A 16,366-nucleotide genomic window follows, 5' to 3' on the forward strand; every position below is an offset into this window, starting at 1 on the left:
GGCGAGCGCTGCAAGGGAGCGGGGCGGCCGTGAGACCCGGCACCGCGGGCTCGCCCTCGAGGCCCCAGTGCCGGGCGCCTGCAGCAGCCGCCCAGGGCTCAGCCTTCCGTCCCCGCAGAGACATCCCTCCCGCCGGCCCCGGCCCCGGCCTCACCTCGGACTGGCCTGCTCCCTTTCACCCCGCAGCGGCCGTGCGTGCGGGGCTCGGCTGGGCAGTGCGAGGCGGTCAGGGCCGTCGAGCAGGTCACTCCATCGCCGTGCAGCCTCTACTGCCGCCTTTTATGCGGGTGCACAAAGCCAGCGAGTGGGAGGCCGGCGAAGGCGCGTCGGGCCGCGGAGGGCGCCCACGCGAGCCCTCAGGGCAGGGGCAACAGCGTGGCGGGGCCGCCCCCTCGGCGGACAGACTCATCAATCAAACCGCTCGGGGGCGGGACGGACACCTGGCCCCACCCCCTCCGACCCGGAGCCCGGGAGCCCAGCGGCGGCGTGCGGATTCGGCGGGACCCCGCGGTTCAGAACAGCTTGATTTTCACCTCGAGGAGCGGAGCCGAGTGTGCGTCCCTGTCCGCTTTGTACTCCACAAAGTAAAGATTCTTGCAGTAGAACCGCTTCCTCAGTACACCGTGACCCAGGGACCCCGCCATCGCCCCCTTCCCGCCCTTGCACCTGCGCGCACAGGCTGGGGCGGAACCAGACCGACCCGGGAGGGCCCGGGTCCCGGCGTTGGCGGTCCCCAGCTCTGCAGCCCGTAGGTACCGGCCTTTGCCGGGAAGCCACCCCGGACACGGTCCTCACCGCAGCCCAGCCAGACACGCTCCAACCGGGGGCTCAGAGCATCAGACATAAACTGTCACAGGGGCACTGCTCGCTTATAGATTCTGCAACATTTCCCAGCAGATTTCTGACTTTCCACATCGAGAATACCAAGCCGTAGATAGTAACTACTTACACCGCGATGAACCAGACGTGTTGATTTGTTAGTGAGCCAGGGTGATCATTAGGTGATCATGATAAGCTTTATGCTTTCGAAAGTAAGCCCAGATCCTCTTGATTCAAGTACTCATATGGAATAGGAAACCACATTTTATTTCCTGGTAAATTTTATTTAACAACCAATAAAGTAAATAGATCCCGGAATTCACACACGGAAAATAAAGTCTCAGATTCTATAAAGAAACAAATCAAACAAGAACTTAAACACCGAGATAACCGAAGTTTACAAACCCTCACAACACGCTGTTGCCTAGTTCTATGAAGAAATCAAACCACGCGGCGCTGAATTTACTCCATTTCCTCATACACATTTTCCTTTACTTTTGGGGTTTCAGAGAAGGTGAGGTTCATGGATATCATTTTTTGTTAGCAAGCTTTCAGGTTCCTTCAAGGACAGATTCCTGTATTTACAAACAAAAACAACACACCAGTATTTAATTAACTTGATAGGTAGGAAAAAGAAAAAAGAGAGAGAGAGACAAGGGACATAGAACCCAGGACACACTAACCACGGTAAAGGCTCATAGCCAGTCAGGCTTTAAAAAAAAAGCAGAAACAAAACATTTCCCGCTTGGGGAGATACACAGAAATAAGGAGGTTTGGCGGGCTGTGGCCATGCAGAGATACCCGAAGCTCCTTAAGTCTGACCTAGCTGGTTGCTCTCCTGCTGCCCTGGACAGCAGTGGGAGAAGAGACAGATGTTCAGAGACCAGACCACCCAGCCTCTCCTCTTGTGCTACTACAGGCAGACTGAGTCACTTTAAACGCAGATAATCCTAACACTCCATTATTCCATAACTAGAGTAACAGGTGCCATATGGCACCTTTCATACGCTGAGTACTTATGGGTATTTTCTCATTTCTCATTTACAAAAACTCAGGATTTTACATTTTACAGTTGGGAGGTTAGGGTTCTCTGGGACTGGGCAACTTGTCCAGTGTACCATACCTAGTAAATGACTAAGGTGACAGTCAAGCCAAGTAGATTGTCCCTAACATTTATGATCTTTGCCATAATGATTGAGTGTTTGCATCTTGCAAGACAGTCTTTGTGTCTATTATTAAGATGCATACTTTTGATTGGCACATTATTAGCAGTTCAAATATATGTTCATAGTGTATCTTTCTTTGAAGTTTTAGTTGTCTAGTTTTCAGAAAGTATGACCTTAATGCTGTAGATTTTATCCACTGAAGTGTAGTGTAAGTCTCAGAATTATTTTTAAGTCTTTTAAGCATGCCAAGTTGTAATGTTAAGATTGTCTTTATAATAAAAGCTAAAAAGCAAATATCACACAGCAGAAACCAAAATGTTTAAACACTTTATACTATACATATATTTTGTATCTATTAAATAATTAACTGGTTTCAACTATTTCCTTCGTTGTTTAAATTAAGGAATAACTTTTAACCTGATGCGGTGGTTTAATTCCAGCACCTGGGAGGCAGGCAGGCCGGCAGATCTGAGTCTGAGACCAGCCTGACAGTGGTTCTCTTGAGTACAGATTTTCATTTCACTTAGGAAAATTTCGTGGACTGTATATTTAACGTTATAATGCATCAAACTATTGTGCTAAAGGCTCCTGATTTTGCATTCCCATTTTTAGTGTGTGAGTTCTAGCAGCTTCGTAGCTAATCAGTATTTGGAGACTTTTTTTTTTTTTTTCCGGAGCTGAGGACTGAACCCAGGGCCTTGTGCTTGCTAGGCAAGCACTCTACCACTGAGCTAAATCCCCATCCCTATTTTTATTTCTTATCCATTCTAATATACTAACTTTGTGTATGCGAGGCAGGGTGTGTGTGCGTGCACATGTGAACAGGTGTATATCCATTCTAATATGCTAACTCTGTGTGTGAGGCAGGGTGTGTGTGTGTGTGTGTGTGTGTGTGTGTGTGTGCACATGTGAGCAGGTGTGTGTCCATTCTAATATACTGTGTGTGCGAGGCAGGGTGTGTGTGTGTGTGTGCACATCTGAGCAGGTGTGTGTCCATTCTAATATACTGTGTGTGCGAGGCAGGGCGTGTGTGCACATGTGAGCAGGTGTGTGTGTTGGTGTCTTTGTCAGTCGCTCTCCACTTTTTTTACTTTTTTTGAGACAAGGTTCTTCACTGAACCTGGACCTCATCGATTTGGCTAGGCTGGCTAACCAGTGGCTTCCAGGATCCACCCATCTCCACCCACCAGTGCTGGAGTGCTGGGGTTGCAGGCCTGTGCTGCTGCGCTCCACTTTCTGTGGGCGCTGGAGACACGAACTCAGGTCCTGTTGTTCGTGCAATATGCACTCTACTGACCGAGTCGTCTCTCCACTTGTCTAGTGGGTTATCCTTAAAGACAAAGGCTGGGCCAGTGTGTACTTAAATCCAGTGATTTTCCAGCCTAGGCTCTGGCTTGCCAGATGTCCTCACTCCGAAAGCCCATGTGCACTTGCCCACACCGCTCTCACCCTGAGTGGCTGCAAGGTGCCTTGAGCTGCACAGGGATGTTCTTGTCCATTCATCTTGGTCACTTCCTCACGGGCTTGCCTTTCTGTGCCTTCCTGGACCTGGGACAATCCTTAGCAGAGTCGCTGAGAGTTTGGCTATTTGAGTCAGAATATTCTTCTATTAAGAGTTCTAGTCTTTAAAAATTGTTTGAGTAATAAAGATTTAGATTTCAAAATATAAGCCTTTTAAAATGGAAAGTGAGAGTTGGGTTAAGTCAGGCCTCCGTAGCTTGTTCACAGAGCAAGCTACCAACGGCATTGAAGTCAGAATTCCCCAACGCTCGCTTAGCCCCTTACATGGAAAATCTTTATGTTATTTCCACCATTGCTCTTGGGGGTGTAGACTACTCTCGAGAGAATTCTCTGAGAACTGCAAATCAAAATGGCAACAATCTATCTACATTACTGATACACACAATGTTTACTTGGCATATGAAGTTAAATATACTGAAGGAAAGATTAGCAAAGCAAAACGAAAGGCTTTTGACTTTGCAATGTTTGTTTATGTAAGAGCATCCTAGATTTTTAGGACTAAAAATATTACTTCAGTTCTTAAAATTCTTTCTGAAGCACATAGATCTGTTATTACAACTGTTTAAACTTATCCTTACCAACTCGTGAAAGCCAGGTATCTTAACTATTAGAATCCACTTTTAATTCAAAGAAACCTCTTCCCACTGCTTAGTAAATACCTTAACTAAGTATTTCATAAATAGTTATCCAAAACAGAGGGGGCATATCCCTGTGAATTACAAGTCCCAGGGATTCATATTCCTTAAAGATATCTGAGACCCAGCATTGCCCAACCCATTAAAAAGGTATTTTGCATTAGCAAAAATATGTGGGTCTATGGTTATCAGCATTGCTTGCACTTCAGAGGAGTTAAATAACTGCTTGCCTTCTTTATGGTATAGTGCTGTACAGTGGTCTTGGTGGATCTTGGGGCAACATGCATGGATTTAATGTCTATTTTTAAATCACTAAGGTCCAAGCACCCCCTAGCATATTTGAAAAGGGAGGAAACATCTGTCACAAGTATTTACTGTGACAAATACAGAGGAAAGCAATAATGTGTACCGCTCTTGCTTATTTAATCCCATACATTATTTTTAATTGAACAGTGAAGGCATTTGTTCAGAATCAGCCTTTAAATAAAAAATAGTTTAGAACTAATCTTTAATCAAAGTGTACTTTGATAGTCTCAAGTTCAGTTTGAGGGTCACAAACAACGTCAATAAGTCTGACTTTTTTCTCCCTGCAGGGAAAGCAGACTTGTGTAAATATACACGTGAGGACTGCATGCATTTATAAGAGTCAGGGAAAACATTCCCCTGTCTTCCGACACATGTTGTTTCGCAGCGCTCCGCCTTGCACACAGGCACAACTCCCAGTGTGTCGAGCCCTCAAGGAGTGCGCAACAGAGTGTTGTTTTTGGAACACGTACTGTTTTCTACCTCTCTGCAGGCTCCTCACCTTGAATGTTAATATAGCTTGTGAAAATATATTATGGATGCCAGCTCATTCTCACCTTTAAAATAGTTAAGGGAAAGAGTTACTTTAATAGATTTTCTTGAAACTGAAAATCTGATCTTTGTGTTTGTGTTCAGATGGGTTTGGTGTGTGTGTGTGTGTGTGCATGCTTGTACTAGGTAAACACATCATGCTAGGCAAATATGTTCCTCCATTGAGCCAATACTCCAGGCCAAATTATTATTTTTTTGGGGGGGAGGTTTTAATTAAAAAAAATTCCTTTCTTTCCTTTTTAATGATTTTTTTATTTTCTGTGTATTTGTGTTTTGCCTACATGCATGTCTGTGCAAGGGTGTTGGATCTCCTGGAACTAGTGTCACAGACAGTTGTACACTGCCATGTGGGTGCTGAGAATTGAACCTGGATCCTTTGGAAGGAGACAATGCCCTTAGCCACTGAGCCATCTCTCCAGGCCAATTAATTAACACTTCATTTTCAGTAATTTACCAGTCTCCCAACTTTAATCTCACTGTCCTTTAGAGTTTTTGGTTTTGTTTTGTTTTTTTTTTTTTTGAGATTAATTTACTAAAGGTTGTATGGCTGCATTCACAGATGAAGGTGCTGGGCCGTACGTCCGCCTTCTGCCTTGTATGCGTGGCATATCTCAATTAAAAATGGAAATTACATGCATGAATCATGATATAGAAACTAGTTCATGTGAGCAAGTAAAAAGATTCACTCTCCAAATTAATAACATGCTAGCAACAGGCATTACCTAAAAAAGACTTCTGTGAGCACTGAGCAAGTTCATAATCTATTTGGTCACCTTTTATTAAAGAGAGACATAACTCATATTGCCATCTAATCAGACTTAAATCTTCTGAGTCACCAAAACAATATTTGGCCTGCTTTCACAGAAAAGGTTACCTGAGGAAATAACAAACATTTAAAAGGGAACATTTGCATGACATTTCTTCCCCACAGGCTAAAACTGGAGAACTCAGTTGAGCATGCTCAGTTTCACACAGTGGCAGGGGCTGCCAAGGGCTCTCTGTTCTGCTGCTGGTTAGGGCAGTTTATCTTGGCAGCAGAGAGGGAGTTTTAACTAATGCCTTCAGCCCTGAGGTCTAGTTAGGGTGAGAGGAGAATGGCCACTGCTGTTTCATTGGCATACTCCTGATGATTTGGACTTTGCACATGGATACAGAACAGGTGTTGTGTGCCTCAGCTCACTACAGATCCATTTACTATGTGGGAATGTATAAAATTCACCAACTTTGTTTCTTGAGGCTGTGTATATTATCCTTGTTAACTGTTTAATCCACCTTGTGGCATACCAACTGTGAGATATTTGTACATTGTGTGAAGATATTTTGCTTTGATTCCTTTAATAAAGAGCTGAACTTCCAATAGCTAGACAGGAGGCATAGATGGGATTTATGGGCAGAGAGAGGAAGTAGGAGATGAATCGAGGCGCACAGGAGTCGCCAGCCAGCGGGTAAAAGCAGGATGGTCAGTCCAGAGAGATGAGGGATCAAGCCATGCAACTGAACGCAGATTTAAAAATATGGGTTAATTTAAGTTATAAGAACTAGTTAGGAACAAACCTAAGCTAAGGCTGAGCTTTCATAATTAAGAAATCAGTCTCCATGTCATTATTTGAGAGCTGGCTGGCGGGACAGAAAAAGACTCCTTAACAACCATCAGTACTTATAGAAGCCATTGGCAAAGAAACAAAAGAATCAAAATCTCAAAACTGAGCTGTGGAGTTTGCTCGGGTGTTGTCTGTCTTTAAGAGACTATAAGGGTGCTGTGGGCACGGCTCTGGTTTGGGAGGTTGTGTGTGAACAGCAAAGCATGTTCTCACACCGTTCCCTTGGTCCTGTGAACGAAGAAGAGGCAGAACTGGGCTCCTTTAGCAGTCTCTCTCCATCCAGCATTCAGGCTTACAGACCTGCACCTAAGTCTGCACCGAAGCAGTCCTGAGCTGCTGTGTGTGTGTGTGTGTGTGTGTGTGTGTGTGTGTGTGTGTGTGTAGAACAGGGAGGGTGCCAGCACTATTCCTGGGCCTTCTTCTGGTGGGCTTGGCTAGGAATGGCCAGAGCCGGGAAAGGAGCATCACATGACAGACCCACCGGCCCTTCAGCAGGCAGTTCTGGGAAGAGGATTACAATTCCAAAGTAGGTCCACCGGCTTCCATTACTTTCTCAATGAAATATGTGTTGCCTTCATTATAGTGTAGTGAACACTGCTGTATGATTGGGAGATCAACAGAGCAATCATTGGATTGGTTACAAATCCAAAGGAAGGGCTGGGCTGTAACGCAATGGTAGAAGCACCACTGAGGCCCTAGGTTCGATCCCAGTACTGCTCAAGAGGGGAGGGACACTGAAAATAAATGGGAAAAAGGGTGAAATAAAACGTATAGAATGTGTTAGCATATATCTGGCTAATGATGTCCATAACCCTGCCAACATTATACAGCAATGTGGCAGATCTGGCCCCCAGCTGACTTGCAAAATACTTATGGTTAGGATTATCTAATTGGATTTTTTTTTTTTTCAAGACAGAATCTCTGGCTCAGGCTGACCTTGAACTTTTGCAGCTGATGACAACCTTGAACATCTTATCATCCTGCTTCAACCTCCAGAATTCTAGGATTGTAGTCGTGCCTTATCAGCCTGATTTTTGTTTGAATTTTTTATGTTGTGCTGTTTAATGTATGAGAAGTATATATTTTAGAATAAATGAGGTTATTTCCCAGAATGGTGTAACTTTGTATAGAAACAATGTCATCTTTTTTTTTTAATCAAAACAACTGTTTCTTATTAAGAGGTTCATAACAGATTTATATAGAACTAAACTGAGACTAGAATCAAAGTTTAGAATGGAGACTCAACCTTTTTTTTCATAAACCCCTTGGAGAGTGAATGAAACTTCTAATGTCTTCAGAGGACGCAGGTTCAGAGCTTTTGGCTTGGGGCAGAGGAGAGTATTCTACCTACTCCTTTGGGCTCCTCCCTCTTCCGCCCTCTCTCACACCTCTTCCGGGCACAGCCCCCAGCCCCGGCCCCCATCCAATGGAGCCCATCATCACCTGGGGCCTCACCTTCCTTTGAGATGACCCCCCCATCATTCAGACATCTTTATCCACATCTTCAGGGACTTTCCTGCCCCTGCCTTTATCTCACTGAGTGTACCCCAAGTTTCCCAGAGCCATCCCCCACCTCTGCAGTTCCAACTGTTTGAGATAACCAACACTGAAGCTGTGCTGAGAACAGATGTTAGGAGGACCCCTCTGCATCTGTGTGGACACTAGGGGCATCCATCCCCCCAAAAGGGAAAAGCCATACAAACATTTGAAAGAACCTACCCCATGTCTTCAGTGATTTTAGTTTTATCTTCTTGGGGACATTCTGAAGATGGATTTCCATTTACAAAGTATCTCTGTACATCAGAGAAAAAGACTACTTTTGGATTACCCACCTGTGGGTAATAAACAGGAACTATGTGATGTATTGTTTCAAAGTTACCTGTAGCATACAAAGAATTAAAAGCATCCTGCTTTGAAACTAATTACTAAATTATCAAATGACATATATTAGTATCTTAAGTTATATGTTATAGAATGGAATTAAACAAACACAAATAAACCATCAATAAAATCAATAACAGTTAACATCCAAAAGAAAATACCACAGACTTTTATACAGAAAAACCACATAGCAAAATTCATAGTTAATTCTTATAGAGAAAATGGACAGGCTAGCACCAATATAAACATTAACTGACTTGAATTTTGCTTTTCTAAATTTATTTTCAAAGTAATCTTTATGGCGTGGATCAGTCACGTTGTTGGGGTTGGTTCTTACTTTCACCCCAGCAATTATCAATCTGTATCACATACAGTTTCCAGAGGGATGTCCTTCCTAGTGCGGAACGCCTTGTTTACCACTAAAGCTGACTGCTTCAATAGCCCAGCATCCAACGTGCTTAACCATTTGTCCTGAGTGCTGGAAGTAAACTCAGGGTCTTATTCTGAGTTGCCTTAAAAAATATTTATTAAATCAACATATTAATCTTCCATGTGCTATGAAAGCCAATACTTTTAAAAAGTTCAATTATTTTTGATCTTGTTGAAGTATTTGATTATATTTCCAGCTTTGATTTACATGGCTGTATTTAGGATTAATCTTAATTGTGAGAGTCTTGAAGTCAGGGACTATAATTACGTGATTTTTACTTTAAATCTGAGTATAGAGCTACACATCTAGAAGGCTTCCAAATATATAAAATATATTAAAACATGTAAAAAAAATTAGGATGTATGAAGATTGCTTCTCTTTGTGATGTCTGATTTTGACTGTCAACTTGAGTGGATTAAAAAATGGTTTGGTGGGCAGGGATGATAGGGAGATGTCTCAGTGTGTAAGAACACTTGCTCCTTGATTATGAAGACTAGAGTTTGAATCCCACACTGGGCGGCTCACAGATGCCTGTAACTCCAGGTCTCAGGGATCTACATTCTTCTGGCCTCCGTGGGCACCTGCACACATGTGTGCACGCACAAGCATTCAAATAGAAATGGCTAGAGGATTAGAGAAGCACACATCTGTGACAGTGCTTATAGAAACAACAGATGCTGAGGCCTCTGGCCTGACGAGGAGTGGATTTGTAGTCTGATGGCATTCTGAGGAGACGGTTAAAAAGGAGGAGGCAAGGCTTGACTGGAGGAACTAGTCCCTGGGGACAATGTCCTTAGTGGCTCTAACTTGCCCTGGCTCCTTTCTTTGTTTCCTTTCCTCTGCCTCCTGTCTACCAGGAAGTGAAGATCCAGCAAACACTCTTCTGCCACAAAGCTTGGCCTAAGCACATGGGCGGAGCAACCATGGGCTCAATCAACTCTCTGACATTAGGAGCGAAAATAAAGTCTTCTCCTTTATTCCTAATCACAGAAATAAGGAAGTAACTCATGTTCCTCATCATCGCTAACACCTGTTGAATTTGTTTCATTTGAGACAAGGTTTCATGTAGTCGAGGCTGGTCCTGAACTTCTGATATTCTTATCTTTCCTCCTAAGTGCTGTAATTACCAGCATGTACTGCCATGCCTGAATTAAAAAAAAAAAAAAAAAAAAAAAAAAAAAAACTTATTTATTTTAATTTTATGTGTGTATGTGTACCACATGCATGCCTGGAAAATAAACATGCTCTTAGCTGGTGAGCCACCTCTCCAAAGCCCCTCTGTCACACACACACATACCCAAGTTTTTTAAATAATAGCCATTCTGGCTGATATGAAGACTCAGGGTCATGACCTCTCTTCATGTACCGCCTACTTGATTATGCTGGTTGCTTTTAATGTCTCTTCAGAAATGTCCATTCGCATCCTTAACCAACTTTGAAATCAGGTTATTCATATTTCTTTGCTATTGAGTTGTAGGAGTTTCTTATTTTGGAGATTAACTTCTGCCTGATACATGGTTTAGAAGTGTTTTCTTCCATTGCATAGGTCTCACTGTTATTTCCTTTCTTGTGCAGAAGCTGCTCAGGGGCATTGGTGGCGCACGCCTTTAATCCCAGCACTTGGGAGGGAGGGCAGGCAGATCTCTGTGAGTTTGAGGCCAGCCTGGGCTACAGAGTGAGTTCCAGGACAGGCTCCAAAGCCACACAGAGAAACCCTGTCTCGTTGCTCAGTTGGATCTAGTCTGACCAAATTGTTTCTGTTTTTCTGCCCATGTCCTCAGCGTTAGAGCCATGAAGTCCCTGCCAAGATGAATTCCACGGCGCTTACCCACTCCGTTTTCTCCTAGGAGTTTTAGGGCTTCACGTCTTTACATTCCTGGTCCGCTTTAAGTCGACTGTGAGTAGGAGGTGGTTTCCTCTCTTTTGAATGTGCTATGCAGTGTTTCCAAACCTGCCGAAGCCGCTGTCCCGTCCTTCATCGTGTATTTCCACATCTGTCAAAATCAGTTCATGCAGGTTTGTGGCTCCAGCTGTGGATCTGTGTTGCCCGCTGCTCTAGGTTTCTTCTGTTGGTTTCATACTGTTCTGATTACTGAACTTTGTAATATATTTGAAATCAGAAGCTATGATGCCTTTAGCTTTCTTCTTCCTCAAGATTTATTTGGTTATTTGTGATCTTTGTGGTTCTGTATGAATTTAGAACATTTTTCTTGTTTTTGTAAAAGCTGCCATTGTGATCCTGACAGGGATTGCACTGAATCTGTAGATCACGTGGGGTTGGATGGATACTGTAACTTTTAAGTCTTTCATTTCACAAACATGGAATGGCTTTTCATTTGTGTCCTGTCTAATTTCTTTTATCATTGCTTTGCAATTTTCAGAATACAGGTGTTTCACCTTCCCAGGTGGTTTATCTTGAGTACCTGACTCTTTGGGTACTATGACCAATGGGGCAGTTTTCTAGCTCCTGTTAAATACTTTATTGTGGGCATTTTCATATAACTTTAAAGATTGCATTTGTTAATTAGTTTTGGCCACACTAATTATAAAGAGATTAATTAGGGTTCCTTTGAGAACAGTAAATAATTAATTTCAAAGATTGCAAGCTTTAAGGCACATTGCAATTTTTATTATTTCATCAAATTTCACTGAAAAAGTTAGTTCATTTAGTTGTCTGTGGATTACAAAAAACATTTGAAATCTATGAGGATGAAATGAATATTATTTTTAGGTAGGCTTAATTTGGGGGTGAAGGCTGATGTTTAATTTTATGGTACTTCACTATTAATAAGGTGCTTCAATGTGATACTGAAAGCCATAAAACGCTGGTGTGTGTGTGTGTGTGTGTGTGTGTGTGTGTGTGTGTGTGTGCGCGCGCGTGTGTGTGTGTGTGTGTGTGTGTGTGTGTGCGCGCGCGCGTGTGACAAGAGACTGAAGCTCGAGTATGTCCTACCACTGGGCTAGCATACCCACCCCTTCCTTATTTTGAGACAGGATAAGTTGCCCAGGCTGGCCTCAAACTTGAACTCTTCCTGTCCTAGCCTACTAAATATCTATGAGTACAAGTGTGCACCAGTACTACTCAGGGCTACAAGGATACAACACAGCCAGGAGGAACAGCGGAGAAATGCCTCCTGTGTGTTCTACAAGTTTTACCCATAAAAATGTGCATTGCCAGCACAGTATCCATATTGACATACTGTCAGCAAACGAAGTCCCAGTTCTCCTCAATGATTTCCAATAGTCTGCATTCAATGGCATGATACGGCGAGATCACCAGACCTCCATGCCTTTTTACCCCCACCCTCCTCACCTCAACCTTGTCCTAGAGTGACAGCCCTCCAGGCTCTCCATGTAACTGTCCCTCTTCAGTGTCCGTTCCCCCTGCCTAACCACCCGCTGGAATGCTTCTGTCCCTTGCATCCAAAGGTGCCAAGAAGGGTGAGTTGTGGAGCAAATGTTGGATTCAGACTGTGGTCGGCAGAAGAGACTTATTCCACTACAGACCCCGTGGGGTCAATTCTGGTGTGCTTCCTAATCCAGCAAGATACCTGCTACAGTACTCTTATTTACGTTTAGTTGCATTAATTAGACAAAGGTTAGTGTGTCCTTTCTAACACAGTCATAGCATATTATAATCTAAGCATTTAGGCTTTAGTGTGTGTGCATAAGTGGGCCAGCCACAGAGTGCAGGTCACATACGGTTAACTTATATTTAATTTTAATATTTAGTTTTTTCTTTTGACAGGATCTCACTCTGCTGCCTAGACTGTCTTGGAATTCACCATGTAACTCAGGCTGGCCTTAAACTTATTGTGATCCTCCTGTCTCAGCTTCCTGAGTGCTGGAGTTTGGGGTGAGAGCAACCATGTGTGTGACATGTTTTAATTTTTTATCCTACTGACAAAAAGGGATTTTTTGCACTAATGTCAACTATACAGTGACTTGGGTTTCACAACTTATAACTCGACTGTTTTATCACCAATGAAACTGATATTATCCACATGTGCTGGGATGAAACCTCAGTTTCCCCACACTCGTGCCATGACTATGTGTTCGTGGCTGGCACAGGCACAACCAGTGTGAACCTAGTGCAGGGTTTGTTCACACTGGTCACCATTTTCATCGCTGCGAACGTTCTAATAACTGCATGGACCTTTGCTGACAACTAGGCTGCTGAATATACTTCTAACGTCTAAAAGCACCACCCCCAACCCTGGGTACCACTTCCCTCTTGTCTCTCACAGACTTTAGACTGTGCCCCTGCTGGGAGTGGCCGTCTAGGGACAGGCACTTACTCAGGTAGGAGTTGCTGGGATCCTCACTTTTACTGTTCTTTTTCTTGCTGGTCTTCTTGGCATCTTTGGATGCTTTCCAGTTCATTAGGAATTGTCTTTCCATATCTTTGATTTCTTTACCATCAAGAAATTCTGGGGAAGATATGTATGTTAAAAATACAGTACAGTCAGGCAATGGTGGCACACGCCTTTAATCCCAGCACTTGGGAGGCAGAGGCAGGCGGATCTCTGTGAGTTCAAGGCTAGCCTGGTCTACAGAGCTAGCGCCAGGACATCCAGGACTACACAGAGAAACCCTGTCTTGATAAGCAAAAAAACAAAACAAAACAAAACAAAACAAAATACAGTGTGAGTGTGTGTGTGTAAATAAAAAAAGATATGTTTCTTGCTTATAACACGTTACATCATAAGCTACAATAAAGTCCTTCTTAAAGACACCTTAGACATGCTAGCTAATCCTATCATTCTGGAAGTTGAGGCAGGAAGATGACCATGAGTTTGAGACTAGCCTGGCTACTATAATGAATTCTAAGCCAGCCTGGGCTACAGAGTGAGATCTTGTCCCAAAAAACAACAAAAATAGCAGTGCCAGAAATGGGTTACATCTTGATTTGTTGCCAAAGAGGCACCATGGAAACTGCCAGATATCACAGGCTACTGGTTGCTCTTCACAAACTGATGGTGGGGCCTATTGCTGAAGACAACACTTGGATATGTCATCAAACACGGAGCAGTAGAGCTGGTACCTAACGAGAGGCTTCACCTCTACTGACTACCATTCATGGTACTGAAAGGTTCTCGGCATGCTAGCATGTTACTGACGGCAGTATCTCCCTGACCTTTAAACTTACATTTGTTGAAGTTTTTTTTTTTGTTTTGGTTTTGGTTTTGGTTTTTCGAGACAGGGTTTCTCTGTGTAGTTTTGCGCCTTTTCCTGGAACTCACTTGGTAGTCCAGGCTGGCCTTGAACTCACAGAGATCTGCCTGCCTCTGTCTCCCGAGTGCTGGGATTAAAGGCGTGTGCCACCACCGCCCGGCCGAGTTTTTATTTCTTTTTAGTTTTCTGATTAAAAAAAGAATATGCATGTAGTAGAAACAACTGAAACATGATGAAAGAACAGGAAAAGGATTTTTTATTATTCATACTCTGCCTTCTCATACTGCCAAAGATGCCCCCGGAGATAGTTTGAATTTGATCCCTTCTAAGATCACATGCAAATTATGTTGTTTTTCAAAGTAAATGTTGTCATAATACAAATAAAATCATGTTTTTATAAACTTTAACTATTGGTCTTAGGGAAAAAATAATATAAATAATATAAAAAACAGGTATAGTGATGCATGCCTTTAATCCCAGCACTCAGGAGGAAGAGGCAGGCCGACCTCTGAGCTCGAGGCCACCTTGGTCTACATAGAAATTTCAAGGACAGCCAGGGTTACACAGAAAGATGCTGTCTCAAAAAGAAGAAAGAAAGAAAAGAAAAAGTATATAAAAATGTAAGCACATCTTATTTTTATAACATGGTAAAGTGTGTACACCTCAATAGTGCTTATTATAGCTAGGCTGTAGGTTGTACAACCCCCAGAGCTGGCCTGTTGGTTCTAGGAGGTGAGAATTCAGTTGTCTTTACATTTTGCTCATTTAAAAAGAGGTTTTAAAATTCAGATCCTTCAATTACACAAGAAATTTTTGTATATGTAAGATATTTGGAAAAATATAAAATACCAAAAAATTAAAATTCATTCTGTAGTGAGAAATGATAATTTGTATACCCTGATAGATACTACTTTAGATTATTTCTTAGCAATATTTTGTTTCTATGTGTACCTATATATTTAATATGTATCTATTTCTATTTGTATTTATGTATATAGATGGGTATATTATACAAAATGGAGGTCTCTATAGATAAAACTTCACATACTATTTTAAAAATATTTTAGTTTAGCCAGGAGTGGTTGTGTACACCTTTAATCTCAGCCTTTGGGAGGCAGAGTCAGGTGGATCTCTGTGAGTTTGAGCCTGGTCTACATAGTGAGTTCCAGGACAGCCAGTCAGGGCTACCGAGAGAGACCCTGTTACAAACATAGATAAAATGCTTAATGTTATATGATATTATATTTAGTGTGTCTTTCTTTAAACACAATTCCTGATGGGTGATAATTTATTATATATGGATAATCTATAGAGTACTGAACAAGTCCCTTACTTTATTTGACCTAGATTACATTTTGTATCCCATAAATAAAGTGGTTTATGTGGCCTTTATTTAATAAAGAGACCATCTTTTCTCATAATGTATCTATGTATTTTTTAAATTGTCTTTCATCATCTGTTTGACATCTTCCACTGAGCCCAGAATGTCATAAGGAAACAGGAATTTTTTCAGTCATGTTCTTTCAGGGAACCTGAGAATACTCTAATAAAATGTTAATCCTACTGCTGAAAGTATTAATACTGCTACTTAAATACTTGCAATACTGGGTTGTACGTAAATTATAAAGTAAATTGACAGAACTGAGAACATGGAAGTCTGTTCCTCGTCCATGGGTGATGGGCTCCAGCACCTCAGGAGGTTCTAGGAAGCAGGGGAGTCCCCAGAAGCAGCCCCTCCACCTGTACAGACGCACCTATGACAATGTGTAACTCGGGCAGAGAGGAATGGCTACAACTGGACAACGGGAACACTGTGAGGTCGGCTAAGATGTAGACATGCTCTTTCTCCAAGTAGCTCACTGCAGGGTAATGTATTTTCTAACTGCGGCCGGCTGTAGAAAGAAACTAGAGCGGTAGTCTCTGAGGGTATAATCAACCGCTTTACGTTTTCTGTACCTTTCTTAAGTGAATGACAGCACTTTCCAAATGGCAGTTTAAGAAGTTGGCAAGATGTTTTGCCATCATACTTTTTTGGACTTATAACTACATTCAAGATCAGTCATTTATGCTCAGTTTCGGCAACTGCTTGTCTTTACTGATACCTTCACATATTTGCTTATATCAATAATTATGTAACTTGCTAGTATATTCTGGATATATATGTATGCTATCTTGAGTTTTCTGATTCCATGTCACTTTTAGCACATAATCTTGCATAAGGCTCTCATGGGTAGAAGTGATTTTGGAGAGAAAGGCAGGTAACTGACATGGGTAGTGACATTT

At 42.4% G+C, this 16,366-nt stretch overlaps 1 protein-coding gene across 3 annotated transcripts in view; it reads right to left on the reverse strand.

The window, feature by feature from the left end:
* Positions 1-1,065: 1,065 nt before the first annotated feature.
* Positions 1,066-16,366, reverse strand: part of Ppp1r42 (protein phosphatase 1 regulatory subunit 42) — a 39,711-nt gene continuing 24,410 nt past the window's right edge. Inside the window, exons 7-9 of one of the 3 annotated variants that reach the window (XM_028864543.2) lie at positions 13,207-13,338; positions 8,317-8,476; positions 1,066-1,394 (exon numbers count right to left, since the gene is read on the reverse strand). In XM_028864543.2, the coding sequence (XP_028720376.1) occupies positions 1,325-1,394; positions 8,317-8,476; positions 13,207-13,338 (362 nt within the window). In that variant the 3' untranslated portion in view covers positions 1,066-1,324. Of the gene's footprint in view, positions 1,395-8,316; positions 8,477-13,206; positions 13,339-16,366 lie in introns of those variants that run through there. The other 2 variants (XM_028864545.2, XM_037206412.1) reach the window with 2 other exon arrangements.

The sequence above is a fragment of the Peromyscus leucopus genome, chromosome 5 (assembly GCF_004664715.2).
Source record: "Peromyscus leucopus breed LL Stock chromosome 5, UCI_PerLeu_2.1, whole genome shotgun sequence".
Classification (NCBI taxonomy): domain Eukaryota; kingdom Metazoa; phylum Chordata; class Mammalia; order Rodentia; family Cricetidae; genus Peromyscus; species Peromyscus leucopus.